Consider the following 27,782-nt stretch of genomic DNA (forward strand, 5'->3'; position numbering starts at 1 on the left):
AGAGGTGTGCTGTCCTATTTCCTGGGTCTCCACCATGGGAATGTAATGGACACCTGCATGTGCCATGAGGGGTTTTTCAATTGTACTCTCCTATAGTTTTTGTGCAATCTGACACATCAAAATCTAACCCAGACCTTGTTAGGACCTGAGTCTGCAGTCCTTGTGCATATAGATTTCCTGTCATTTGCCAACCACAGGGAGATCTCAGTCAGCATCTTCTAGCTTCACTTCTCTCAGGTGCCCTGAAACTGTGTGTGCAACAAAAATGAAGGAACAAGAGTGGCTGTTAATGGAAAACTTTTCCTGATGAGAAAGGTCACCGAAAGTAATCCATTTGTCACAAAATTCTCCAATTTGTAAAACATGAAACCATACTACTGCCTCAGTTCCCAGTCCCCATCCACCCTCCCACCTCATCCGCCACAGCAAATCTAGTTGTACGCTAGCTAATGTTCTTTTTAACCACAAGCTCTTGCTTAGGATGACCAGAAAGTTAAGATGAGGAACTGGAATAGTGCTTTTAATGCATATAACTGTATTTATATATATATATATATATATATGTTGTATTGTATATATTGCTTTCTAAAGTTCTTGGGATTACATTGCTTGCTGCTGGGGAGTACTTATTTCCAGTAAATAACATAAATAATATTCCTTCCTGTAATTTTTGATTGTAATTTAAAGACAGACCTGGTGCCTCAAGTCTACAGATATTGTGGAGATGCTCTTCTGGGGGTTATTGCAGTTTGGCTTCTCTTTGCTGTTTAAGTGTTGCAGCTTCTGATGGTTCTGGTTCATCACACGGATACTGTCTGTGTGTCTGCATGACTTACTTGTTACTAGGTCTTATTTCTAGGCAACAGATAGATTCTTCAAGGGAACACAGGCATTTTTAAGAAATTACACATAATTCATTAAACGCTTAGGGTTTTTTACATCAAACTCGCTTTTAAAGAGTGATCTGCCAGAGAGATGTATGGAGCTAGCAGTTCTCAGGATTTCTGCTGCCAGATATGCCTCTGATCCTTCAAATCCTAGCCACTTTGTACATCCAAAAGCGTTAGCTTTTTTTCCCCGTATCAGTTGACCTCACAAGAAGTAACACTGCCTCGCTTTGACTAAGTAATATCTCAACAGAAAGAACAGCAGTCCTCCTGGAGAAAAGTAACACCTTGCAGCTCCTCTACCATTTGCTCTCTCTCTACAGAACTGTCTTATAGTTGTGCTGAAGTCTATCTCCTGCAGGGACCTTTGGGCACCATCACATCCCACACACTAATAACTTTTTATTTACTTTGTAATGCAGCCTGCAAGACTAGCAAAGCTCAATCAAGAAGAAAACTCAGAAATCCCTCTTTGACAGGGTTTGCTTAGTGGTAGTATCAGCAGTCATGCAAAGCAGTAGATCATAAAATACTCATTTTCATTTTAACTCCACCTTCTCTTCAAATAGCTCACGTAGACTTTCAACCATGAATGAATAATATCTAACAATTGCTCTTTGAAGTAAATATTACTATCCCTGTATATGGAGCTGAGAATGGACCACAGCTTGTTAAATAACTTTCCCAGGCGTGCATCAGAACCTTGTCAATTAGGACAAAACACATGCTCTCTTTATTTCAGTCCTGGATTCTGAATCAGCAAGATCATGTTTGATAGGAGCAGGCCATTCACTTCAGAGCTAGAGAAAAACAGTTTCAGGCATTTGATATGGAAGCAAATGTTATTTCCTTTTCTCTTAACAGTGAAATGTAGTAGAGGAAATCAAGTTTTAAAATCCCAGACTCTTATCTTTAACAAAAGAAGGGCATTTTCTAAACACTCATATCATGCCTTCTTCTATTCAGATCATTGAAAACAACAACAACAATGCTTGGTAAGATACAGATGCATCATTATACTTCACTCTACCAAGGTATCTGATTCACAGATTATTTACCTGGGAAATTGCAGAAACATTGTTTAAAGTGATCAGGTCAAGCTAGCATTAACACCAGGAAACACATTTGCATCAGGAAAAAAAATAAAGCAAAACAATCAGTACATTTAAATACTTTTTGCCTAGAGCATGAAATGTACCAGGTACAGTGAGAGCAAAAGCCAGGCTGGGCTGGGAGACACTAGGGTGATGGAAGGGAGAAAAGCATCCCCAAAAGAGAGAAGGTGGGGCAGAAAATAAAAGATGTGACAGAAAAGAAGTCAAAGGAGAAAGAAAGGCAAGATGTGAAGGGATGCAGTGAGAGACTGGGAAAGGGAGAGGAAAGGGTCCAAGGAGCAGCACGAGGAGACCTTACCTGCTCGCTGAACCGGGCTCCCGGCGGGGCAGCTGAGGGACCAGCCGGCTGCCATAGCAGGCGATGCCCTCAGGGCCCCGGCCCTGGACTGAAACCGAGCCCAGCAGGTGGTTGCCTTAAGGGTGCACGTCACTGCCCGCAGCGAAACCACTTCTTCAAAAGGAAGGGCCTGAGACCTGAGCCTGAGGGAAGTGGCTGTGGGATGGGGAGAAGAGGGGCCCCCCTGGGGGGTCGGGGAGTGTCTTCTCTCTGTCAGAGGATGCTGCCACCACACCGAGCAGCTGTCTCTGCTCTGGCTGCTGGGTCCTCTGCTGGCTCTTCAGCCCTTCGCTCACACTTCTACAAAAACATAGTTTCTTGGGTAAATTCAGTGCAACTGACTTTTTGCTGCCTCACCTCAGTTTTGTGGGTTTTTTTTCAAAACAGTTATAGTTTCTGCTTTCACACACTGGAAGGCTGCATAATCTCTCTGGGTATCGATGAGGGAAAGAGCAAGCAGTGCTGCCAAGCTGAAGAGGCAGGCTCAAAAAAAAATCCAAACAAATTTGTACAACGCCATGGGAATTCTCTGCCACATCTGCTTTCATGGGCCAAGGGAGGTTTCCTGCACTGGGTGAGGGCTTGGCCTGCTGGCAACAAAGGGCCTGCTATGGCCACCTCCTAGAGCCAGGGGCTGCCACCCAGACAAGGGAGCAGGTGTGTTGACTTGAAGGGAGACAGGGAACTAGCACTGTCTGCAGGAAGGTTCAAGCCGAGCAACAGCTGCTCTGAAGTTGTTTCGCAGATGACTTGTCTAGGGGATAAAAATAAAGGCCTCCAGGCTCACCCTCACACATGAGCCTCTAGGCACACGTTCCATCTGCCCTCAGCCTGTCCTCATTTGCCACCTTCCTCAGAGCACAGCACTCTGGGACCTGTCTTCTCATTGCTTCCTGGTCATTGGTGTGCAATGGGCCAAACTAGCTGGTCCATGTCTAAAGTTGCTGGTGCCCTGGTTTGTGCCAGGACAGGACACTGCAGAGGGACAGGCAGGTCTCCCTAGCTTCCACAGCTGTGCACCATAGTCCCCAGGCAGAAAGTGGATCCAGTTCTAAGGAGTAAGCTGGATTGTATACTCCACAATATGCCAGGGGATTTTTATTATTCATTCAGTTCTTATATTTTTATTTGCTAGGGACTAAGCATCCATTCTGCAATTGTGCAGAACCTGGATAAAAAGAATCCCTAAGTAAATAAACTGAACATCTGTAAGATGTTCTTAGAAACCTGTCAGAGGTGATAACTATTTTTTTTTTAATTTTTTGTTGAGACCTGGGAAATAACTTATTTTGCATTAGGGAAGATTAAATTAAAATGTAGATGGACCAGACATATCATAGGTAAAAGAAGCCACCAAAAATGTCCCAAATTGCAGGGACAACAGGGGGGGCATGGCATTGAGGTTGGCATTGTCCACGAAGATGAGTGCATGACCTCTCACAAAACTGCCTTGGAAATACAGATGATGCAACAGCATTGAACCCTGGTGCTGAAAACAAGTTTGTGTGTGATGCAGTGCAAAGGAAGGAGCTGTAGTGATATGAAAACTAGGTAGGTACATGTTTACAAGGATGCAAAAAGCAGGAAAGAAGAGTAGGATTCCACAGGCCTTAGAGAAATCATTGCAAACCAGGAAATGTCATGCTGGCAACAAGCTTGCCTGGCTGCCAAGTTGTGTTGTTTGTTGTTTTTGTTTTTCCCACAGCCCCCACTGGTATACAATCCCAGCATGGATAAGTTAGGAAGACACTTCTGGAGATTGCCTAGTCCAGCCCTGTGCTCAAAGAACAACCAGCTAGCACAGCTTACACCAGATCACATCTAGTAGGGTTTTAAGTATCTCCAATGATGGAAACTCCACAACTGCTGCAGGCTATCTATTCAGTATTCAATCACCCTCACAGTAAAAAAAGTGTTTCCTGATGTTCAGAGGAAACCTGCTGTGTTTCACTTTGTGCTCACTGCCTCTGGTCCTATCATTGGGTAGCAGAGAAAGGAGTCTGGCTTCCCTATCAGATATTTATACACATTGTTAAGCACCCTCCAAGCCTTCTCTTTTCCAGGCTGAATAGTCCCAATCCTTCTACTCCCTCCCCATATATCAGATACCTCAATCCCTTATCATCTGAATGGCTCTTCAGAGAATTCACTCCAGTAACTCCATGTTTTTCTTGTCCTTCCTTGTGTCCCTTTCAACACCACACCTACATAAAGGTTTTGCCCTTTGAAACCAGGGTGCAGACAGTTTGTGCTCCTGTTCTGAAACTACCAGAAATCTTCCCCAGTCACTTACTGCTTGTGTTTTCACCTTCAAAGCTTCAGTGAAAGGTGCCATCATTTAGGACAGTTCATATATAGAGGATGAAGACAAAATAAATATAAAAAGTCTGGCACATTAAATTATTCCTAAAGATGCTAAGCTAGGGCTGGAAGATGTTCAGCAAATGTATCATACACTTGTTTATGACAATAAAGCATTCTTCTGAGTGAGTATGACTTTTCTTCCATGGGAGAGTGGCTTCAGTTGCCAAGCATTTTATCTAAGTTATGGCACACCATGGCTTGCCTTCACTGCAACAGTTAGATAAAGCCAGCTCCAATGGAAGCAGACACATGGAAAAAATCCTCTAGCTAACCCATATGACTGAATTATCAGCACGGTGAAACTTGACTTACATTTTAGTGCTTGTACAAATATGAGCTCTAGTCTAGAGCTAGACCTCCCCCCATACATTATTATCATAGGTGTCAGCATACATTACTAACGTAGGTGTTAGCAGGAGCACTTCATGGTGAACTCCTGACTTGCTACTTGATTTGAATTCAGAACTTCACCAAGTAGGAATGAGCTTCTTTTTGCATGTGAATGGGAGTCTGGTTAGGACTGACATTTGATTTCTCCCAGATACCCTTAGTAGAGAAAAGCACCTAGTTAGGCATCCATGGTAATTGCCACAGCAAGTTGCTCAACTCAGTCCAATACCCTGACTGCCATATTAGTAATTCTCAAACACTTCAAAGGAAGATCAAAAAAACCCTAATTTTGTGGAGTAACCTCCTCAAGAGTGGCAATTTCACTTAAGAGTTCAGACAGCACGTCTGGTGTGTGATGTATGGTGTATATCCTTAACTGTGAGGCTTTATTAAAGAATCACAGAATCCTCAGAGTTGGAAGGGACCTCTAGAGATCATCTAGTCCTCCCTCCCCTTGCTACAGCAGGATCCCCTAGAGCACATTACTCAGGACTGCACCCAGGTGGGTCTTGAATATCTCCAGAGAAGGGAACTCCACAACCTCTCTGTGCAGCCTGTTTCACTGTTTTGACACCCTCACAGTAAAGATGTTTTTCCTTATTTTCAGGCAGAACTTCCTGTGTTCCAGCTTGTGTCCATTGTCCCTTGTCCTGTCACCAGACACTACTAAAAAGAGTTTGGCTCCATCCTCCTTACACCCACCCTTTACAGACATTGGTAAGGTCTACTCTCAGTCTTCTCCTCTTCAGGCCATACAGTTCCAGTTCTCTCAACTTTTCCTCATATGTGAGGAAAGTCCCCCAGTCATCTTTGTTGCCCTCTGCTGGACTTTCTCCAGTAGTTTTCCATCCTTCTTCAACTGGGGAGCCCAGAATTGGACATAGTACTCCAGATGTGGCCTCACTAGGTATAAGAGTCAATCAGAAGACTGGTGTTGTCTCAACATTGTCATCAGTGACTAGACCCCAAAATTTGGACTAATGTCTCGACATGAGTTGGCAGTGGCTTGCTGAACTGGCTTGCAGATGCAGAAACCATGGGGACCGAGGTACGAACAGTGCCAGTGTCTGGTACGGGTCTATTCTACTGGAGCAGCAAAGTGAAGAACTGCTGTAGAGGAAGATGGATCATGCTTGCTGTGCCAACACCGAGGAAGCCTCAGTTGAACTTTCCCCATTATAATGTTATTATAATACAAAAACACACCTCCTGGTAAGAAGCTACCCACCTCCAAAGCTGGCCACGCTTCAGACGCTGCTCTCTGGGCATGCGTGGAAGCCTCACTCCAGACAGGTGGAGATTGGCACATTTCCATGGGACAGAGGTGGAGTGGAGGTGGGTCCAAGGAGGAGCAAGGTGTGCTACCCAAAATAAAAGATGGTTCCTTAGTAACTGAACTTTGATGATTTTCCCTACTGAGAGATCACAACGATCGAACAAGGAGCAGCGGAATGCCTTCTGGATTCAGGACCATAGGAACGCCTTTGGGCCTGTGGCGGTAGTTATTATCCTCTTTCCCCCTCCTTTTTACCTCATCTTTCCTATTTTTCTTCCTTTCTGTTGCATGCTGCTTTACAGGCAAGACCAATAAAGTCATGGTGTGTTGATAACTTAACTCCCTGGGCTTGTTGCCATTTCATTTCTGCACTTTGGGATCACAGCTGAAATGAACCATCACGTGCCCACTGAGGAGCGGACCATGACACTAGGGCAGAAAAAAGGGGGAAGATAACCTTCCTCAACCCTCTAGCTACACTCTTCCTAACAGTTCCTGGGATACCATTTGCCTTCTTGGCCAAAAGGGCACATTGCTGGCTCATGGTTAACTTACCGTCCAGCAGGACTGCAAGATCCTTCTCAGGGCTGCTTTCCAAGAGGTCAACCCCTAGCCTATACTGATGTGCATGGGGTTGTTCCTCCCCAGGTGCAGGATCTTATTTGCCTTTGTTGAACCTCATTAGGTTCCTCTCTCCCCAACTATCCAGCCTGTCCAGATCACACTGGATGGCAGCACAGCCCTCTGGTGTGTCAGCCATTCCTCCTAGTTTTGTATCATCAGCGAACTTGCTGAGGATACACTCTGTCCCCTTGTCTGGGTCACTGATGAATATGTTGAATGAGACCAGACCCAGTACTGACTGCTGGGGAACTCTGCTGGCTACAGGCCTCCAGCTCAACCCTGCCACATTCATTGATCATGACTCTCTGAGTTCTGTCACACTGCCAGGACTCAGTCCAACTCACTGTCCACTAAACTAGCCCACAGTTTCTGAGCTTCCTAATAAGGATATTACGGGAGACAGTATCAAAAGCCTTGCTGAAGTCAAGGTATGTAACATACACTGCTCTCCCCTCATCTAGGCAGCCAATTATGACATCATAGAAGGCAGTCAGATTAGTCAAGCATGATCTCCCCTTGGTGAATCTGTGTTGACCACTCCCAATAACTTTCTTTTCTTCCATGTGTTTAGAGATGACATCCAGAATTATTTGTTTGATCACATTTCCAGGGATGGAGGTGAGACTAACCAGCCTGTAGTTTTCTGGGTCATTCTTGCCCTTTTTTGAAGACTGGAGTGACACTGGCCTTCCTCCAGTCCTCAGACACCTCTCCTGTTGTCCATGCCCTTTCAAAGCTGATGCAGAGTGCCCTATCAATAACATCTGCCAGCTCACTCAGCACTTGTGGGTGCATCCCATCAGGGCCCATGGACTTATGGATGTCCAGTTTGGCTAAGCAGTCTCTAACCTGGTCCTCCTCTACTGGGGGAAATTCTTCCTCTCTCCAGACCTTTTCTCTTACCTTCAGGGTCCAGGATTCAAGAGAATCAGCTTTAGCAGTCAAGACCGAAGCAAATAAGGTATTCAGTAACTCTGCCTTCTCTGTGGCTCCCACCACTAGGGCACCCACCTCATCCACCAGTGGGCCTACATTTTCCCTAGCCTTCCTTTTTGTATTGATATACTGAAAAAAACCACCCTTCTTGTTGTCTTTGATACCCCTTGCCAGATTTAATCTCTGACAACATTCCTATATTCCCCCCAAGTGACCAGTCTTGTTTTCTACATTCGGTAAATTTTCTTCTTGGATTTGAGTTTTTCTGGAAAATCCTTACTCATCCATGCAGGTCTCCTGCCTCCTCTGCTTGATTTCTTCCCCACAGGGACACAGCGATCTTGAGTGTGGAGGAAGCAGTGTTTGAATAATGACCAGCTCTCATGGACATCCCTACCCCTTATTTAAAAAATAAATTTACAAATGCTAGATCATTGTCTAATATTATTACTGTGGACTCTAAGTATGCTTATATTTTTGTAAATCTCATTAACATTTTAAAAATAATATACTATAATGATAGACTTTAAAGGTTAAATTCAGCTTACGTGAAAACTTTTTAGAAGTATTTTCTTTCATCTGTTTCAATAATATTAAACAAGTCCAGTTTTGTAACTAGAGATATCATCTTTAAATAGACCAACTGGTACTGTTGAAAAACTGTTCTGGCACTTCTTTCTACAACTACTTGGTTGGTTTAACAGGAGTCCTATTTACAAAACCTGTCTTGCCTATGCCTTGAAAAGCAATCATAAGCACAATAACTCTATCCCTCAAAATGTATTGCTATTCATTTTCATTATCTGATGCCAGCCTGCACTTCAGGATCTGCTTCCACATGATTCACTAAACATGTTAATTTTGGGTTGACACAAAGAGAAACTCAATCTCTATAGCACACATCACTTCCTCAAAAGTGGTTCAAATGTTAGGGGAGAGCTTTTGGCATTTGTGACCTGATTTGGCTGGAGAAAAGAGCTCTTGGCAGGGCTCTCCTTCCCAAGGATTTCCTTTTTTCTCTGCTAAACCTCCCCCAGCTCTCTCCCCCCATGCCCCTTTTTTTTCATCTCGTAATATTTAGTTCTGCCTTTGTGTCAGAGCTCATAAAAACTGTCACTTGGTTATGGCTGCATGCGTGCATACAGGAGTATTTCCCCATTTCTGGGTCAAAAAGCACACCACTGTTATGACTTAACTACGAAGTGAGACAAGACCCAGGGATATCTGTTTCTCCTTCATCTTGCTCCCTGGATCTCATGCAAAGTATATCTGGGTATGTGCTTAGGAGAGGAGCAGCAGCACTCTCCATATAGGTGCCAGCTTCAATGAGCAGGGGATGTAGTTTTGTGAGAAAGGAAAAAAGATATCATCATCAATCACTACTCTGCAAGAATGCCCAGTAAATCTCTGTGCACTACACAAGGCAGCGAAGCAAGTTCAAGCAGACAGTGGATGGCAGGCAGGACTCGGCAGTGCTCTGGCTGACCAGCAGGAACAGGCAATAAAACTAAAATTCTGGAAGGGAACATATGGTTGTGATTAATGAGAAAGTGTCAGGCTCCCACATGGACATTCAGTAGCTGCAGGTCAGTCTTCAGGCCAATTCCTTATATATAGTTAACAGAAATGAAGAGACACCAGCAGGGAGAATTTGCCGGAGCCACAAAAAGAGGCTCATGCCATCTTGAGTCTGTTGCTATTATTGGCTCTGCTCTCCTGGCCAAGATAATGTAGAAAAGACGAGGGGCCCTTCTGAGCTGATTTGATGCTCAGAGGCTCAGGTACAGCACTGACACCACCTTTGGTGCGGGACAACCCAAACGCCCTTGGCACCAAACCATGCATCTCATTGCTGTCTGGGCACTCTGGCTGGGAGGATCATGCACTACTGCCCAGCCCACTATCTCGTCTCTTCCTGCATCCAGTGGGAACGTTTTCAACCCGAGCTACAGTGTGGAGACAGAATAAATGTGGTTCATGTATACACAAGCCCATTTATGTCCTTGCTCCTAACCTCATTGTGTATATGTAATATTAGATATATGCATGGATCAGCAAAAGAGCTGTGGGAAAAGTAGATTCACAAGGTTGAAAGTACAGGTTAGAATACTCTTCAGTGATGGGAGTGGTTACACAATGGAAGTCTTTGCTTGGAAGAATTCATTTCATGTTCAACCAGTTTACCCAGAAAAGGTATTTCCCTATGTGTATCATAAAATCTCTTGTAAGATAACTTGATACCATTAAATCTACTGCACTAAAGCTCTAGATAAAAGATCCACAGAGCTTGGGAAAGCCCTGGGTGGAAACTGAGATTTTTCTTCTCCCTTTATTACCATCTTTCTGCAGCCCCTTCAGACCTCCTCACATGCATAACTTGTCCACTCAGTCTGATTGTTCTGGAGGGAAGCAATGTTTTTTCCAGGGGACATCTTACCTGGAATATGGGGTGATAAATAGACTGCTGATAACTGGACTTCAGCAGAAGATACATTGGCTTCCTCTCTCCCCGCACACCTGGCATTACCTCAACACAACATCTTTTACCTCCTATTCCCCTCTTTGAACCCATGCACCCCAAAGGCTCCATAGAACCATAGAATCATAGAATCCTAGGGGTTGGAAGGGACCTTGAAAGATCATCTAGTCCAACCCTCCTGCCAGAGCAGGGTCACCTAGAGCACATCACACAGGAACGTGTCCAAGCGGGTTTTGAATGTCTCCAGTGAAGAAGACTCCACAGCCTCTCTGGGCAGCCTGTTCCAGTGCTCTGCCACTCTCACAGTAAAAAAAATTTTTCTGATATTCACCTTAAACTTCCTGTGCTCCAATTTGTATCCATTACTCCTTGTCCTATCACTGGTCATCACTGAAAAAAGCTTAACTCCATCTTCTTGACACTCACCCTTTACGTATTTGTAAACATTGATGAGGTCACCCCTCAGTCTCCTTTTCTCCAAACTAAAGAGACCCAGCTCCCTCAGCCTTTCCTCATAAGGGAGATGTTCCACCCCCTTAATCATCTTTGTGGCTCTGCGCTGGACTCTTTCCAGCAGTTCCCTGTCCTTCTTGAACTGAGGGGCCCAGAACTGGACACAATACTCCAGATGCGGCCTCACCAATGCAGAATAGAGGGGGAGGAGAACCTCTCTTGACCTACTAACCACACCCTTTCTAATACACCCCAGGATGCCATTGGCCTTCTTAGCCACAAGGGCACACTGCTGGCTCATGGTCATCCTCCTGTCCACCAGGACCCCCCAGGTCCCTCTCTCCTACACTGCTCTCCAGCAGGTCAGCCCCCAACCTGTACTGGTACATGGCGTTTTTCTTCCCCAAATGCAAAACTCTACACTTGCCCTTGTTGAACTTCATCAGGTTTTTCCCCGCCCAAGTCTCCAGCCTGTCTAGGTCTCTCTGAATGGCAGCACAGCCTTCTGGTGTGTCAGCCACTCCTCCCAGCTTGGTGTCATCAGCAAACTTGCTGAGGGTACATTCTGTACCCTCATCCAGGTCGTTGATGAAGATGTTGAACAACACCGGTCCCAGTACCGACCCCTGAGGGACTCCACTAGTCACAGGCCTCCAACTAGATTCTGCCCCATTGACTACAACTCTCTGACTTCTTCCTTTCAACCAGTTCTTGATCCACCTCACTGCCTGATCATCAAATCCATACTTGATCAACTTATCTACAAGGATGCTGTGGGAGACGGTGTCAAATGCTTTACTGAAATCAAGATAGACCACATCTACCACTCTACTATCATCTATCCACCTAGTAATTTCCTCATAGAAGGCTATGAGGTTAGTCAAACATGACTTACCCTTGGTAAAACCATGTTGACTGCTCTTGATGACCCCCATGTCCTTGATATGTCTAGAGATAGTGCCAAGGACAAGTTGTTCCATCACCTTTCCACGGATGGAGGTGAGGCTGACCGGTCTATAGTTACCCGGGTCCTCCTTCTCGCCCTTCTTGTAGACTGGAGTGACATTTGCTATCCTCCAGTCCTCAGGCACCTCTCCTGTTACCCATGACTTACCGAAGACGATGGAGAGTGGACTAGCAATGACCTCCGCCAGCTCCCTCAGCACCCTTGGATGCATTTCATCCGGACCCATCGATTATGGATGTCCAGATTACTCATCTGATCCCTAACCCAATCCTCATCTACCTGGGCAAACTCCTCCTTTATCCTGACTTCTTCTGGGGCCATATGAAACTGGGGCTCATGGGGAAAGCCTGCAGGAGTAAAGACAGAGGCAAAGAAGGCATTCAGCACCTCTGCCTTCTTTATATCCTCTGTCACCAGGGCACCCACCTCATTCAACAGTGCACCTATATTGCCTCTGGTGTTAGTTTTGTTGGCTATGTATTTGAAAAAGCCCTTTCTATTATCCTTAACCTGACTTGCAAGGTTAAGTTCCAAGGAGGCCTTAGCTTTCCTAGTTGCCTCCCTACATTCTCTGACAACAGTCCTATATTCCTCCCAAGTGACCAGCCCCTCCTTCCATGATCTATAGATTTTCCTTTTCCACTTGAGTTTGCCCAGCAGTTCCTTTTTTAACCACGCTGGTCTCCTAGCTCCCTTACTAGATTTTCTACCCATTGGGACACACTGATCCTGTGCTTGCAAGAAGTGGTCCTTGAATGTTGACCAGCTATCTTGAGCCCCTTTACCTTCCAGCACTCTGTCCCATGGGACTTCCCTTAACAATTGATTGAGGAGGCTGAAGTTTGCTCTGTGGAAGTCCAGGGTTCTGGTCCTGCTGGGTATTCTGTTCCTCCCACACAGGATCTTGAACTCCACCATCTCATGGTCACTGCAGCCAAGGCTGCCATTGACCACCACTGCTTCAACAAGGCCCTCCTTGTTGGTGAGCACAAGATCCAGCAGCACTCCTCTTCTAGTCGGCTTGTCCACCATTTGCATTAAGAAGTTATCATCAATGCACTGGAGGAACCTCCTAGACTGTGAAAGGCTGGCTGTATAAGTCTTCCAGCAGATATCAGGGTAGTTAAAATCTCCCATGAGGACCAAGGACTGTAATTGTGAGGCTGCTTTCAGCTGCCTGTAGAAAGCCTCATCAACTTCCTCATCTTGATCAGGAGGTCTGTAGTAGACCCCCACAACTGTATCACCCACACCACCCTGCCCTTTAATTCTTACCCACAGACTTTCAACTTGCCCCTCATCAGCCCCTGCACAAAACTCGATACATTCTAGTTGCTCTCTCACATAAAGAGCAACTCCACCACCTCGCATCACTGACCGATCTTTCCTAAAAAGCACATAGCCATCCATGGCCACATTCCAGTCGTGTGAGCTGTCCCACCATGTCTCTGTTATTGCTACCAGATCATAACCCTTAGACCGCACACAGACCTCTAACTCTTCCTGTTTATTGCCCATGCTGTGTGCATTGGTGTACAGGCATTTCAGGAAGCAAGCAGTGCACACTGGTGGGACCAAATCCTCCTTAGACCACCTTCCTTCAGGCCCTGCTATGTTCCTCTTGGGCTTGTCCCTAACAGACCCAGTTTTCTCCCCTACCCCCTTCACATCTAGTTTAAAGCTCTCTCAATGAGCCCTGCTAAGTCCTGCCTGAAAAGCCTTTTCCCCCTCTGTGACAGGTGCATCTTACCTGTCACCATCAGGCCAGGTGTCTCATATAGCAGCCCATGATAAAAAAAAACAAAGCCCTGCCTTTAGCACCAGTCTTGTAGCCATTCATTCATCAGTAAACTCTTCCTGTTTATCTCTCCACCCATTCTTGCAGGAGGTATGGAGGCAAACACGACTTGTGCTCCAGACCCCCTAACCCCCATCCACCTGACACCTCTGCCCTGTGCTGGCATCTTCTCTGGGCATGGATACGGATAAAGGGAGAGAAACCAATGCACTCCTAGCCTCTCCTTTCCTCACTGCAGTAGCAAAGGGAAGTTTTAGCAGTGGGCACCTCTGTATACATACAACAGCTCACAGTGCAAGAAGTCCTTGGTTTCACTCCTCAGAGGGGCAACGGGGGGCTGATACACAGCTGATTAGTACTGTGGGTACCTGAACTAACGCAGATAGGACCACCTCTGATCCATGTATAAAGGAAGCAAAAGCTGAAAACTGTTGGGCTAGAATTGGAGCCCTGACTCCTGCAGCCTTCCTCCTTAGTTTTCTGTCCAGCCCCTTTTTTTTTTTTTTGCTAAGCAACTACCTCATCTGTAACCTTGTAGAAGCCACTCTTCTGACTGCAGAAATGGTGCTCTCGAGATTTTGGTTTAAGGCACGCTTACTTCTTAAAGTCTTCAAAGACTTCATCTGAGGAATAAAGATTTTGATTCGTTCCAACATGGCATTTAAAAGCTCATTTTTTAAAAATTTCTTTTTGTGCAAACTGTCAAAGCACCTTGGAAGCAGACCCCGCTTTTTGTTTTTTAACGAGACCATAGTAGACAAAAAGCAATCTTAGTTCTGCAGCAAATGTTTTTCTTTCCAAAATAATGTCAAGCACACTTCAGCATGTGACAATTTTTCCACTATACATACACAATTCCAGTGATTGCACCACAAGCAATCGCAACAATTTGACCGGGAGAAGAAAAATAATAAAAAAAGCCGCGAGTAGCGTCGCAAGTCACCGATTGTAAATCCACGTCACAAAATTCTCTGTGCTCAGGGGAGAACAGCTCGAGCACCCCCTTAAAACGGACCAGCCCACCGATTCGACTCCTGGGGAGGAAGAATCCCTCAGGCTGCGTTCCCGTCATAGCAGCAGGCAAGGAGAAGAGACCGGGCTGCAGCCTGTTGGTCAGGAGGACACCAGCTGCGATCCTGCTGGGAGCGCAGGCACCCTGACCCGCACCCCGCCCCGCGCCCCGCGGGGGAAGGGGCAGCACGGGAGCCGGGCGGCCCGGCCTCGGGCTCTGCCTTGTGCCGGACCCGCGCAGCGCGGGGCTCCCGCCGCTGCCGTTCGCCCCCTCCCACGGGCGGCGGTGCCTGCGGACCCGCCGAACGGCTGCCCGGCGCCGCGCGGGACCGGTAACGCCCGCCCGCCCGCGCGAGCCCAGCTGGACAGCGGGCTCTGCCCGCTCCGCTCCCCGGGCTCCCTCGCCCCGCCGGGCGCCGCGCTCGGCCGCCTGAGGCCCCGAGGCCCCGGCCCCGCACCGCAGCCCCGGCCCGCACCGCAGCCCCGGCCCCGCACCGCCCCGCGCCCCGGCCCCGCGGCCAGCCCGGCTTGCCCCCGCGGCGCTACCCAGCGTGCCCCGCGCCGGCGCAGGCGCGCCCGCGCGGCCGCTCAGGAAGAGGAAAATGGCATAAACAACCCCGGGCGCCGCGACCACTGAGGAGGCGCCGCCGCCCCCGCCGCGGGCCGCGCGGCCCCTTTAAGAGGCGCGGAGTCGCCCCCTCCTCCCCCTCCTGCAGCCGGAGTCCGGGGTGACGGCGGTTCCCGCGCCCCTTCCCCCTCCCCGCCCCCTCCCTCCCGCCCTCCTTCCCCATGGTGCCGACCCCGGCGGCGGCGGCGGGGCGGTTGCCATGAACAGCAGCGGCCTGCCCTGCTCGTCGCCGTCGCCGGTGGTGGGGCCGCCGGCGGTGGGGGTCGGCGTGGCGGGGCCGGCGGCCGGCGGGGCGGGGGCCGGCTGCGGCGGCGGCGCCGTGAAGCTGAAGTTCTGCCGTTACTACGCCAAGGACAAGACCTGCTTCTACGGCGAGGAGTGCCAGTTCCTGCATGAGGAGCCCGGCGCCGCCCCCGCCGGCCCGGGGCCCGCTGCCCCTCTCGGCGGGATCCCGCTCGGCATCCCCCCGGCCGCCGCCGCCGCCGGGCCTGGCTACCCGCCGCACGGGGCTAGCTCGGGCCCGGCGGCGGCGGCGGTGGGGCCTAAGAAAGCCGAGCTGGGGGCGGGAGGCGGAGGCGGCGGCGGCGGGGGGCTGGATGGCCCGCGGCTGGCGAGTGAGTGCGGCGGGGCGGCCCGGAGGTGGGGCGGGGGCGCTGCCGGGAGCGGGGCGGCGGGCGGGCGGGCGGCCGGCGCGTTGTTTCTGCTCCCCAACACGTTGTGGTGCTACCGGAAACAAATAACAACCGCTGTGGTGGCGGCGGGGGGTCCCCGGGCCGCCGCTCCGCTGCCTTGCCCCCCGGGCTCGGCCGGTGCTGGGCGCCGTGGTGGTCCCGGGCGGGATGTGGCTGTGCTGGCCCCCCTGAGGCGTCTAGTCCCGGGGGTCCGGGATGGTGCTGATAGGAAGGAAAGGGCAGGTGTGTGTGGGAAGGGCCAGTCCTTTCCCCCCCACCCCCCAACACACACACACACCCCGGCTGGCTTTTTTTGGGGCACCCGGGCAGCTGCCCATCGGTCACTTCAGCGCTGGGCTCGGTGCTGCTTCGCTGGACCTCCCTGCCCACGGTCAGGCTGGCAGGGTGGTTCCAGGGAGGCAGTGCTTTCCGGAGTGGTACCCTTGGATGGGCTTCTCCAAACAACCTATGCCGAGTTTCAGCTCTTGGAAGTTTTAAATCTGCCAGCTGAAATATTACACTTAAAAAAAATTATAAATAGCTTTATGTGATATCGACATTATCTGCTGCTGTGAGCAGAAATTGCTTCTAATTTTTTTTCCCCAGGCTTCTTCAGCCTTTGTACGCAGCCCCTTCTCAAATGGTGAGAGTTCAGGTTGCCTGTGTGCCATGCAGGGCAGCGTTGCTCTTACTGGCCTCTTACGCATCTTCCTAGTGTGCAGTCTGTTAGCTCGATGGTGTTTGCAGTAAACTGATTTCAATAACCATTTTGTAGGTAAAGCAGCACTTGACAGCTGGGAAGAGACGCTTCTTCAGGAAAGTCATGCCTCTTTATATGAGTATATTAAGCATGGTTGCATTATTGATTTCTGTCATAAACCTGGTATTTGTTTACATAAGAAGACTCAACTACTAAATGGCCACGACCATATTTTTCTGAAATTAAGATGCAACCATGCTGAACATCTAGTATGTAGGTATGGTGGTATGTGTTTTGGGAACCTGCAGCTGCTATTTTGCCAGGTGTAGTGAGCTTGTCCCACTGAGCACTATTATCTCTGTAGCTGGTAGCTTGTCAGTCTCTTACATTGACACAGCATTGTCACATCCACATTTTCAGTAGGAGTCTATAATGGTTTAATGCTTTCTATTAAAGGTTTTTTTTATAATTTTGTAAACTTAGTTGTTCAAGCTGCAGTCTTCATTACATTTCAGGGTTTTTTTACAGGTTAGAAATGTCTTGGAGACATTCAGCAGTGATAAATCAGTCCTTGTTTTTCTTTTGGACAGTTAGGCATGAAATACAATTTTCCCTGTGCAAAGAAAAGTCACTAAAATCTATTAAACCAGAAGGTTTGTGCTTGGGGAGAGGGTGCATAGTTTAGCTTGGGGTGAAAGCTCCTATATGAAGGCTCTTCTTGTAAGAAAGAGTTCCAATAATTGCCCAATATAAGAAAAAACAAACAAACAACAAACCCTCAGAATTTGTGTGTACTCAGAGGTTGATACTACTAAGCAGTTATTTGAAAAACTTGCTTCTATTGAACATGTCAGTGGTTTAAAGCTACATGAGAGCTCTCTGCTCTTGCACCCATTGCCAGGAGTGAGAGCACCAGGAGTGAACAAACCCACTCCAGTGTTATCAGTGATTACCTGCTGGGAAAGATGCCTCACTTGAAATTATGGGAGGCAGAAGCCTGGACTGGTAGAAGATAGTCTTACAGGAAAGAGACTAACTAGTAAAAAAGAGTAAGGAAAGGAGGGAGAGAGAAATTTAAGTTGAAGAGCCAGGGAGTGGGCCCAGTCTCACTTCTAAACTTCCTTGCTTCAGTATACATTTATGAAGCAAATAAGGAAAATAGCTGTTCAAAATCTGGACTTGATCTGTATAGATACTGACAAGTAATATCTAAAATCGTTACCTTGCTGATGACCTGTGTTGTTAATAATATGATTTCCAAACAGATGGAATGGAAGCTTTATTTCTATGGGTGTAGGAATTAATATACAAAGTTATATTAAATAATAAAGTTCTGAGGTTAAGAACATGAAATTGGAAGTTGCCAAAAATCACCTGCCTGGACAGTCTCACCGTCTTCCCTAATTCAAAAGTATTTGGTAATCTTCAATTACATGGCTGTGGATGCTACCTTCTCTTCCTTTTTCCTCCCTGGATCCCAGCCTCATTCAGTGCACAGAGGAGATAATGCTCATCGCCTAATTAACTGTGTAGTCCTATTTATTGTTAAAAGTGGGTCAGTGCCTCATTCTAACATACGTGTTACCCTAATCCTGCTTTGAGTACAGGATTATTAATTTACTTATGGGTTTTCCTATGGTAATCACAAAGGCTCCCCACATACCTATTTGCTTTCACAACATAGGTGATAGGAACATTGGGTGCTAAGGAGAATATGAACAGTGAAAATACAAGAAACACTCCAGTGCAGAAGTATTTCAGTGTGAGGGTATGAAGTAGAATGAGCAGGTGACCTCCCTTAGAGCTGCCTGGATGAAGTTTCTTGCACAGTCACACAGTGTATCGTTAGGCTATTCTGTGCCTTAGATGTTTTGGATGCTAACACCTGACTGGGATTCCAAAAGTGATCCAATAGTCTAGGAAGAAAACTTTGTTTGAGATTATTAAATGTGAAAGAATCATCTCTGAATCAGACTCATCTTCCCCTACATATGGCTGAGAGCCTGCTGGGAAATCCTGCTTTATCCTTGCCTTGTGCTTATGCTTTTGTCCACATAGCCGCTGCTGTCCAGTGTCAGAGATGAGGTAGTAGGCTAAATGTGGGTTTGGCCTGACTGTGTGGCTTTTTATGTTCTTGGGAAATGAGACTGACCATGCTGATGAGCTCTGCCCACTCTCAGAATCTGGCACAGCTGTCCCTGCCCCCAAACTACTTGACATTTGGAGCACATGTGTTCAGAGCACCATTCCTGCTTCTTCCCCTGAAGCTGTGAGTGCTCAGCCTTCTGTGCAGTTCACCTTCCATATGTAAGGTGGCCAGCTGACTGCCTACAAAATAGAGAACATAGTTGGTATTACTTGTCTGAAGTTGAATTCATTAAAAAAATAAAATTAATCCTTTTCACATAGGAACTCTGTGATGGGGGGGAAAAAAAATGGAGGGGACAAAAAAATCTGGATTTGTTAGCAGCCAAAATCTGTGCATGGTGCTTTTCTGATAGGTGTATGTCCTACATGTTGGGCCACTGAGCAGTAGTGTCTAATGTCAGAAGGCTGTAGAAGGAGCAGAGGTGGGGAGATGACTGTTGCCTTAGCAGTAGGAGAAAATACAGGATCAATAAGTAGGATTTTAAGGAACTGCCCAGGGAAGGATGGGTAGGGGCGTAATAGCATGAAAAGTTTCTACTTTTGTATTTGCTTCTGTTGTCTCTGGCATGTTCCAACTTCTGTAAGAAGCAAACTGGCAGCCTGCTTTGCATGTCACTAGCTTGTTCCTGGGCACTGTCCCTTCTTGATGCTGTGTGAGGGAACGTCTAGAGAAAAATGTCATTGTGGTATCAAAATGTACCATGTCTGTGCATTAAGTTGGTCAAGTTAAAGTTGCTCAGGTAACTGCCATTGAATTTGTGAGCTTTTGAGTAGTTTAACAGATGTGTACTATTCTTTTGCTTGTAGACCTCATACTACATATTAATAGATGTGAATTGAGGTATGGCTGTAAACATTTGCTAACTTCCACCCCACTTTTTGTCATAGAAGTACATGATACACAGTGCTCACTCTTGCCTCTTGTTTTTGTCTCTTATAAATACGACCAAAACACAGAGGTGCTGAGGTAGGAGTTCCAGGTGCCACCTAGTCCTGTTGGCAGCATGTACTCTTAGGAAATCTGTAGTTGCAGTATAGGCCTGTGTTTCTGTGAGGTGATTAACTTCATTGCCAGCCCATGAGAAGGTGGAAAGGAAATCAAGGCTTGGGTTGCATTGAGTTAACCTAATAAAAGTGTTACAGCTGTTCTTGCACCCTGTCACCTGTGTGTAGTGGCTGGTCATAGCAGTAGTGGATAGTGGCTGGTGCTGTACCAGCTCTATATGCTTAGCCTTTGTGAAATCCATAAATACACTAGGCTTGGAGTGAAAGACCTATACATCTGTATATTTTCTGCTTTTTCAAAGGTGTCTAAGTCTTTACCAGTCTTTCTTTTTTAAAACAAACTGAAGCAGTGGATATAGAAAAAATGACAAGCTAGGCTATTTTCCAAAACTGATACTAAAGGTAATCTGTTGGATTACACTTCTTAATGCAATGAAACAATGATGAGGATTATTTTAAATATGGACTTTTCTTGTCTTTGGTAGTATTTCAGTATTTACAGCTCAAAGTATTTAGAAACAGTCAGTTATCTCAAACTTTTAAATAGAAATATAGTTGTAGTATGTCACATACTGGCTGCTTTTTTCTGGTTTGGTTCTTCCTTGCTTGTATACAGAGCACAGGTATTAAAGTAAAGGTGTATGGAATAGAATTCTTTTTCCAAACCTGTTTGTACTTTTTGCAAGTGAAGCTGTGTGAGTTGTTGTATACTGTCAGTTTTCTTTTAAAGAGATGTTTCCCCTTTCTGTTTTCCTGATGCCTTTTTCAGGAGTTGATAGATGATACAACTTTAATCTTATTTTGCTCTGAATATTTTTTAGAAATGGGGAGACAATTCTGAGAACTGAAAAGAGGTTTGGGACATTTGGAGAAAGTTAGAGACAACTGAGAATTGAAGAGTAAAGAATAACCATTTAGAAATGCATGGGAGAAAATGAAAAGAACTGATTTTACTTTATCACTTTTTGTTTCTTATGTCAACTCCAGAAATCGGGAAATTAGGCATCGATTTTTCTTTCTGCTTTTACATGTTTCATGTGGAAATTAAGTGAGGAGGAGTATTGGGGGGGGGGGGGCTGAGAAAAAAGAAAGGAGTGAAGGAAAAATTTCTCACTTTGCAAATCTATATGGGTTTTTGAGGGAAAATTTTAGCATCTGAAACTTACAAAACCCACATTATTAATGGACTTTGAAACTGATTGTATCTGTTCATATACTTTGTGGGTTTTTCTTACTGTATGGGAAATAATTCAAAGTCCAAATATTCCACAGGGAATTACAAGTACCTGAGGACTACTGGTAATAATTTGTTTCTGGTAGTACCCACTCTGTGTTAAGTATTGAAGAATGTAAAGAAAGCACTATTACTATTGTAATTGTTTTTCTGCTTCAAGAGCAAAGATGAAAAGGAGTCTTTGTGGGGGATAGTTACATTATATGAGCAACTCTATATGCTATTTCTTAATAATTTGAAGCATTGGTAATGATATGTAGCATCCTCATTTAGTTTCTATCTAGCAGGTATTAGATAACTGATTTTTTGTAGGTATCACTGTAGGAGTGGGCCTTCAGGAAGGATATGAATGCCCAGAAAATAGTGACCTTGGGGACCAGCTCAGAAAGAGTTCCATGTGTAAGGAACCACCTAGAAGCAAATTTAGACTGCTGCGGGAAAAGTGGACAAATGGTAAGTGAGGGTGGGGGCATAAACACAGGCAGAAGCACTTCTTTAGAACCTCAAAAGCAGGAAAAAATAATCTTGGTCATGAGGCAGTTGATGAAAAAGGGGGTCAGTGGAGGGATTTAGATAGTAAGCTGATGTGGCTGATGTTTTCCTGATCTGTTGCTTTCTAGTAAAGATGTAATGCATTATACTACCAGAACAATGGTGCAGTGAATCACTGTGTATTGTATATGGAGTAGATCACGCTCTGTGTGTATATATATGTTCATGTGTATTTGTTCCTTGAGTCTTTCAGAAGTTAAAGTTCCAGTTATGTGATTGTTTTGTTTGGTCTTCAAAGATATTTTGTGCTTAGAACTTAATTGTATTTTTAATTTGCCTCATAAGAGCCTTTTACTCCTGACTTTTTTTTTTTGGTGTAATTTGAGAGTAGAGGTTTAGAAACAAAGTACAGATGTACAGAAGTGAGAGTGGAGACATGCATAGTACAAGTTACCAGGTTGGTTATGTGATAGGTTCCTTTAGTCTGTGGATACACTCCCTCAACTTGATTAAACCAATGGTGATGCAACTGCCTGGAAGACCTTTAGTTTTGTTTACCATTCTGTCCCACTGCTGTGAAAGATGTCCTAACAATTCTGTTCAGGTTAGTTTGCACACATTTCTTACAACTGTTTAGGTACAGGGAGACCATTAGAAACCAAAAGCCTAAACGTGTTTGCTTTAAAAGTTTTGATGCAGTTTATTGAATAATTTGATGCAGTATATCAGGAATTGTGAAAGCTTTTGGAGAGAGTTAGTTCTGAAAGCTGTAATGGGTAATTGCATTATTTTGAATTGCTGTTTCTGATAACTGAGTAGTTCTAATGACTCTTTTGAAAAAGTATCAGTTTTAATTTGTATTATCACTGTGCTTTTGGACTTGGTCCATGAGGAGTCTAGCTGCTCTAGTCTGCAGCCAACTTTTTTACAGAGCGAAAGGATGGCACCTATAATTTTTTTTTCAGGCTTAATCAGATGCTTCTATGATATGTGAGATTAAAAAAAAAAAAAAGCAGCCCAGTCATGTAATATTATGGTAAAAATTGCTGTTTTCCTTTGCTTGCTTGTGAATATCTCATTGCCTAGTGGGAGTGTTTGTAAATAAGGCAGCGTTTCCCAAACTGTTTTGCTTCCTGTCTGCCTTTCAGCCAACTTGGTTCGTTTGTGCTGTCTGCCCTCCAACTGCACTCTCACGGCATCCTAACCCAAGCATGTGCTTTTACTTTTGCTCCTCGTGCCTGGGGGTGTAGTTCACTTTCTTTGTCTGTTGTCTCTAATTCAGTGATTCCTAGTCTGTGTTTCAAAAACATTGCATTAAACGAGAGGCAATAAAAGCACTGGAGAATCCACTTTCCCCAGCAAGCTGCAATAGAGAAAGCAACACTGAGATGCACATGTTATTATGTACAGTGCTTGTGAGCTATTACAGAGGTGTACAGGTGGGGTTAGCACCTCAAGCACATGATTATTTCCTGTTACAGATGTGCCAGTATAAAACAAAGTAGGACAAGTATAAGCTTCTCTGACACCTCCATGGTTCTGGGAGACTAAAAGGCTGCAAGTCTTAAATGATTTGCCATAGATAGGCTTCGTATAAAAGTTTTATTGTTCTTGTCTCAATATTAGGATAGCTGGCTCTGTGTAAAATTCCACTGGAAATAAGGCTCTGTAGTTTTTCCTGCTTTATATCTACCTGAGATAACAGCTTGTCCCTTGTATGCTCATGTATACAATGAACCTATGATTCAGTTTACCAAGCTGTGTTGAAGTAAAAAGTGTCTGCGCTGTAGCAGTGCTGGAAGTTTAAATCAATATTACCTCTGTATATAAACCTTTTTCCCAGCATAACAATAATTGTAGTGTTTTGTGGTTTGGTGTTTTTTTTTTTTGGAAGCAGTGACAATAGCAAAACAAATTATTTCAATCTATATTTTGTTACCTCACCAGAAATCTCTAAATTGTTGTTTTAAAAAATGTCGAGAAAATCTGTTGTGATCCGTAGCCCATTCATTTTTTGAGCAAAATATCTCATTACTCCAAAGGATCCTTTTTTATATTAAGAACAGTTTCTGAGATGGTCAGTGCTAATACTAAGTTCATAAAACAAGCAGTATAGGATATGTTATAATATTTGTTTACTGGTTAGTAAAATGTTAAAATGTAAATACCAGAGGAAACACCATCTTTTCAGATAGTGTTAATATTAGTATTCAGATAGTGCTAGTCTTAGCCAAGAGGCCACCAAAACCCCACTAATTCTGTTGAAGCATGAGTGTTGAGTTCATCATAGTAGTACTCAAGCACTTAAGCTGTGATGAGATCCTTTGTTTCCTGAAAAATGTCTTTGTAATAAGTAAGGCAAAAATAGCTATCTGTTTTTTTCTCTTTGGTGCCTGTATCTGATGGGAAGTCTGCTTTCTGCTAAAATTATGTGGGAGAAGAATTATATAAGAAGATATTTATTTTTAATTGCAGTTGTCACATTAAGCTACGGTGTTACTCACCAGGCAGAAAAATACTAAATAATGTGTGTGTGAAAAGTAGGAAATGTCTTGTTAATTTCTTAAGATGTTTTATTTAATTTCTTTCCAGAATTGCCAGGATGTAACTTCTGACTTTAATATTGATTACATATGTGCTTATGTAACATGTTAGCATTTTTTTCCCCCACTGGATTTCTGGTTGTTTCCTCGCACAGACATCTTTTCTTCTTCTACCTGCCTAGTAAACCTTTCCTTTCTCCTTTTCCAAGGAAGAGTCTATTGAAAATGGAAACATCAATGTATGAATAAAACAGTTACAAAACAGAAAGGCATGCTTCTTTGACAAAAATAGCCAATACAAGATTTACCTAAAATTGTCGTCTAAACTTATTTACCTAAAATTATAATCAGTGCTTTAAAAGAGAAAAGGGAGAAACCGCAGAAGTTTTCTATTTGTCATTCTAATAGCACTAGGTGTAGAGTGTTAGTAAGTGTGTGCTTACAGTCACTCCATAGGAAAGATCTGGGCAGACCAGTCAAATGCAGAGTCTGATATAAATTAAGAAACACATGAACATTTTTTAATACCACACTTCTTGAGTGGTGAAGGGTGCCTACTTCTGAAGGTCTTCTCCTATGGATTGCTTGTGATCAATTACTTTTCTTTTTTCATGCTCTGAATGACTGTGGTCTTCCAGAAGTAAGTGAGGATTTATGACTTGCCAAATGCTTGGCAGAAGAAGGATAAAAACCTTCTACTTCTCATGGAGAAGGCCAGGTGCCAAATACAGTAAAACTGCCTTTGCTGTTTAGGTATTTACTGAGCTTTCATCACTGTAGCAGCTGAATGTCCTGTTTTTCAACAGAAATTGAGTATTTTATTTTTTTTTTATTCCATAGGCAATACAGGAGTTCCTCTTTCTCTTTGTACCTATGTAAGCTGCATCTTTTCTGTTAGTCTTAATTTTCTTGCTTGTTACTGTAGGGAAGTTAGTTTAAGGAAGCTGGTGTTAAGTTTTCTGTGGAAGGTAATAGTTATACTTACCACTTCTAGAGCATTGTGTTATGAGCTACTACCAAGAAAACTGCCCTCTTCCACTGAGCTTACTTCTGATGGTTTTCTTTTGATGCTTCCTGTGAAACTAGTTTTCTTGTGGTCTTGACCCCTCGGCTTGAGGTGTGTTTCTAGACTGTTTGGAAGAAGACAACAGCCTCATAGGTGCAGGGCATCTTGAAATTGTCACGCTACCAGTGGAATTGAGTGATAGGAAGGTGGCTCAGCACTGAAGTACAGCAATTTGTATCAATGGCACAAGGTGGCTGATCATTATGGCCAAACCATTGCACTTCAGAGATGGCCTTCATACAGCTAGATAAGAGAAAATGTTCTATAGTAGCTTTTGCTATCTGGAGTACGCAGTTAAATAATGGTGTGTGAGTAGAAAGCCTGAATTGTAGCTTTGAGCAGCCTTAAGTGGTTTGGATAGGCTTCCACAGCAAGTAACAGCAGTAGAAGGGCAGCAGTGTCAAAGATCTCAACTTTGTCATTCCCAGCAGTGTTCTTGGCCTTGTTCAGCTCTGGGGTTGCTGCCTACAGGGTGCTCCTGCTTTCAGAGTGAGCTTCTTGGCACTGAAGGTGCTTCAGCCAGACTAGGAGCAGAGCACCCAGTGCTGTATTAGTGTCCTAGCAAGGCTACCTGCACCAGCTGCAGTATTTGCTTTGGATAATTGGTGACTGCAGCAGTACCAGCTGTCTGGAGTTATTGGAGATCAGCTCTGGAGTTTCTTCATACTGCAGGGGCTCTTCACATGCCTTACTGCTGAGTGTTGCAAAACTTGTAAGCTTTCACTTGCCTCTTTACAGTTTTAAGGGTTTTGTGCATTAACTGTATGTGTCCGGCAGAGAAATGGAAGTATGCGGTTCTCACATTGACTCTGGCACAGTGATGAGCAGTGGGAGAAGTAGAGAGAATTGTTTCTGAGTCCTTCAGCAGAGTCTGAAGAATTTGTAAAGCTGATAGTGTAATCTGAAGGAGTTGCTTGCTACTTTGTTTAAAAAATTGATAGAATCTGGAGTTTCTGACAGAAGTAAAAGATTAATTAGTAGATAAACTGCTGAAATTATATAGTGTACCTTGAAATTACAGTTGTTTCTGGGAATTAAACAGTTTTTCTTGATCTTCTACAGTCAAGATTGCTGCAAAACTGCAGCAGTTTTTGATGATGACTGAAATACAGGCTTAGGAAGCTATGTTGGAAATGCATTTTTTTCAAATAAATAAAAACCTGTGAACCCGGAATAATTTATGAGCAAACGAAACTGAAACTACTAATAATTAAACAATTTTGTTATCTTGTTTTCTTGTATGAACAAGTCCTAGTAATTTTTGTGATGCCAGAAAATGATTGTGTGGAAATGCTAATCTCTACAGTGTGAGTTAGGGACTCACTGTAGCAGGTAGCATGAGACAGTAGCTGATGTTACTGCAGACATTAATATTTTTACCTTATACAGTAAGGTATAAACTATTGTATGTATGTATAAACTATTATACAATAGTTTAGCCATAAAATACTTTTTCTTAGGCTTTTGAATGTAAATTTTCCAAATGAAGGCAAAAGAGGAACAGATGTTTAAAAGACAAAAGGAAATGAGCTTTATCTTTTTTTAGGGATGTAGCAAGAGGACTTGTCAAATTTATTTGTGGCTGCTCCTTATGAGGGGGGATCTAGGGCATGGGTAGTGGATGGAGTTTTGTTTTCTTATTCTCTTAATGATTTTTTTTTTTTTCATTTTAAAAGCTAGCTAATGTTACAATTTATTAGCAATGAGCATCTTTGAAGCTTCTGAGGTGTCTCCCTCAAACCTGCAGGGTATGCAAATCATGTTCTAGATCTGGCAGCAATACTTTACGAATCTTTTTTGCTTGCAAAGCTGATTTGTATTGTTGCTAAAGTACTGGGTTTATTTCATCTCTCTCCACATACAGCTCTTCCCTCAAGGTGCTGTTGTTGTTTTTACCCCTGGTTGGTCGGTACATACTCATACTCGGGGAGTACAGCTGGGCAGCATTTCCATCTGTCTGCAGTATATGAGTGCTGCTGGTCATTCTTCTCTTCCAGCCCTTCCTATGATTTCATCTGGCTGTACTTCTTTTGCTGTTTCCTGTGGTTTCAGCATGGAAATGGCTCACCAGGTTATGTAGTCTCTTTTGGAGGGAAAAATTTCCGTTCTGATGAAGTTTGAGGGGTTATAATCTGTGTTCTTTTAGCTCTGCCACAAAGTTGCATTTTATTTCCTTTGAGGATTAGGATCAGGAAGTTGTTTCCGGGTGTCACTGGCTGGCTGTGAGTCCTCCCAGAAGTTCAAGTTGGATAGTTTGGTACAGGATGTTCTTCTGAGTTGGATGTGTGCCTTCCTACCTTGGAGCTACCAATTACTCATGCCTGTTGGCTTGCAGTGGCCTGGCCATACTGATGAGTGTCTTTATAATTAGTTGTGGGTGTTTTTGCCAAATCTTTTTTTGAACTGCAGCTTGTATACAATTTTAAACTTTTTTATTATTGAGGTAATATCTGCTTGAATGTTATGTGTTAATTTGTGACTGCTTCTTGTTGTTCTCTGAAGTCTTAGTATTGAATTAATTTATTTGTGATTCAAGTGCTGTGCTTGTATGTCAAGGCCCTTGTTTCTAGACAGGATTAATTTTGTCTTACATCCTTCACACTCGCCTTCAGTCTAAAAGAGGTTTTTTTGGTCACGTTTCATAAGTGTTGTCACTTT

General features: G+C 44.5%; 2 protein-coding genes across 7 annotated transcripts in view; one reads left to right on the forward strand and one right to left on the reverse strand.

Moving 5' to 3' along the window:
- FLT3 (fms related receptor tyrosine kinase 3) overlaps nucleotides 1-14,177 on the reverse strand; it is a 54,187-nt gene extending 40,010 nt beyond the window's left edge. Inside the window, exon 1 of the mRNA XM_051608057.1 lies at nucleotides 14,146-14,177. The gene's annotated coding sequence lies outside the window, so the exon portion shown is untranslated. The remainder of the gene's footprint in view (nucleotides 1-14,145) is intronic.
- Nucleotides 14,178-15,212: 1,035 nt separating this feature from the next.
- PAN3 (poly(A) specific ribonuclease subunit PAN3) overlaps nucleotides 15,213-27,782 on the forward strand; it is an 82,294-nt gene continuing 69,724 nt past the window's right edge. For 3 of the 6 annotated variants that reach the window (XM_051618514.1, XM_051618494.1, XM_051618503.1), the window contains exons 1-2: nucleotides 15,213-15,879; nucleotides 21,336-21,476. In XM_051618514.1, coding sequence (XP_051474474.1) covers nucleotides 15,465-15,879; nucleotides 21,336-21,476 — 556 coding nt within the window. In that variant the 5' untranslated portion in view covers nucleotides 15,213-15,464. The remainder of the gene's footprint in view (nucleotides 15,880-21,335; nucleotides 21,477-27,782) is intronic. The other 3 variants (XM_051618522.1, XM_051618531.1, XM_051618541.1) reach the window with 3 other exon arrangements.

Source organism: Apus apus, chromosome 1 (assembly GCF_020740795.1).
Source record: "Apus apus isolate bApuApu2 chromosome 1, bApuApu2.pri.cur, whole genome shotgun sequence".
NCBI classification, from domain to species: Eukaryota; Metazoa; Chordata; class Aves; order Apodiformes; family Apodidae; genus Apus; species Apus apus.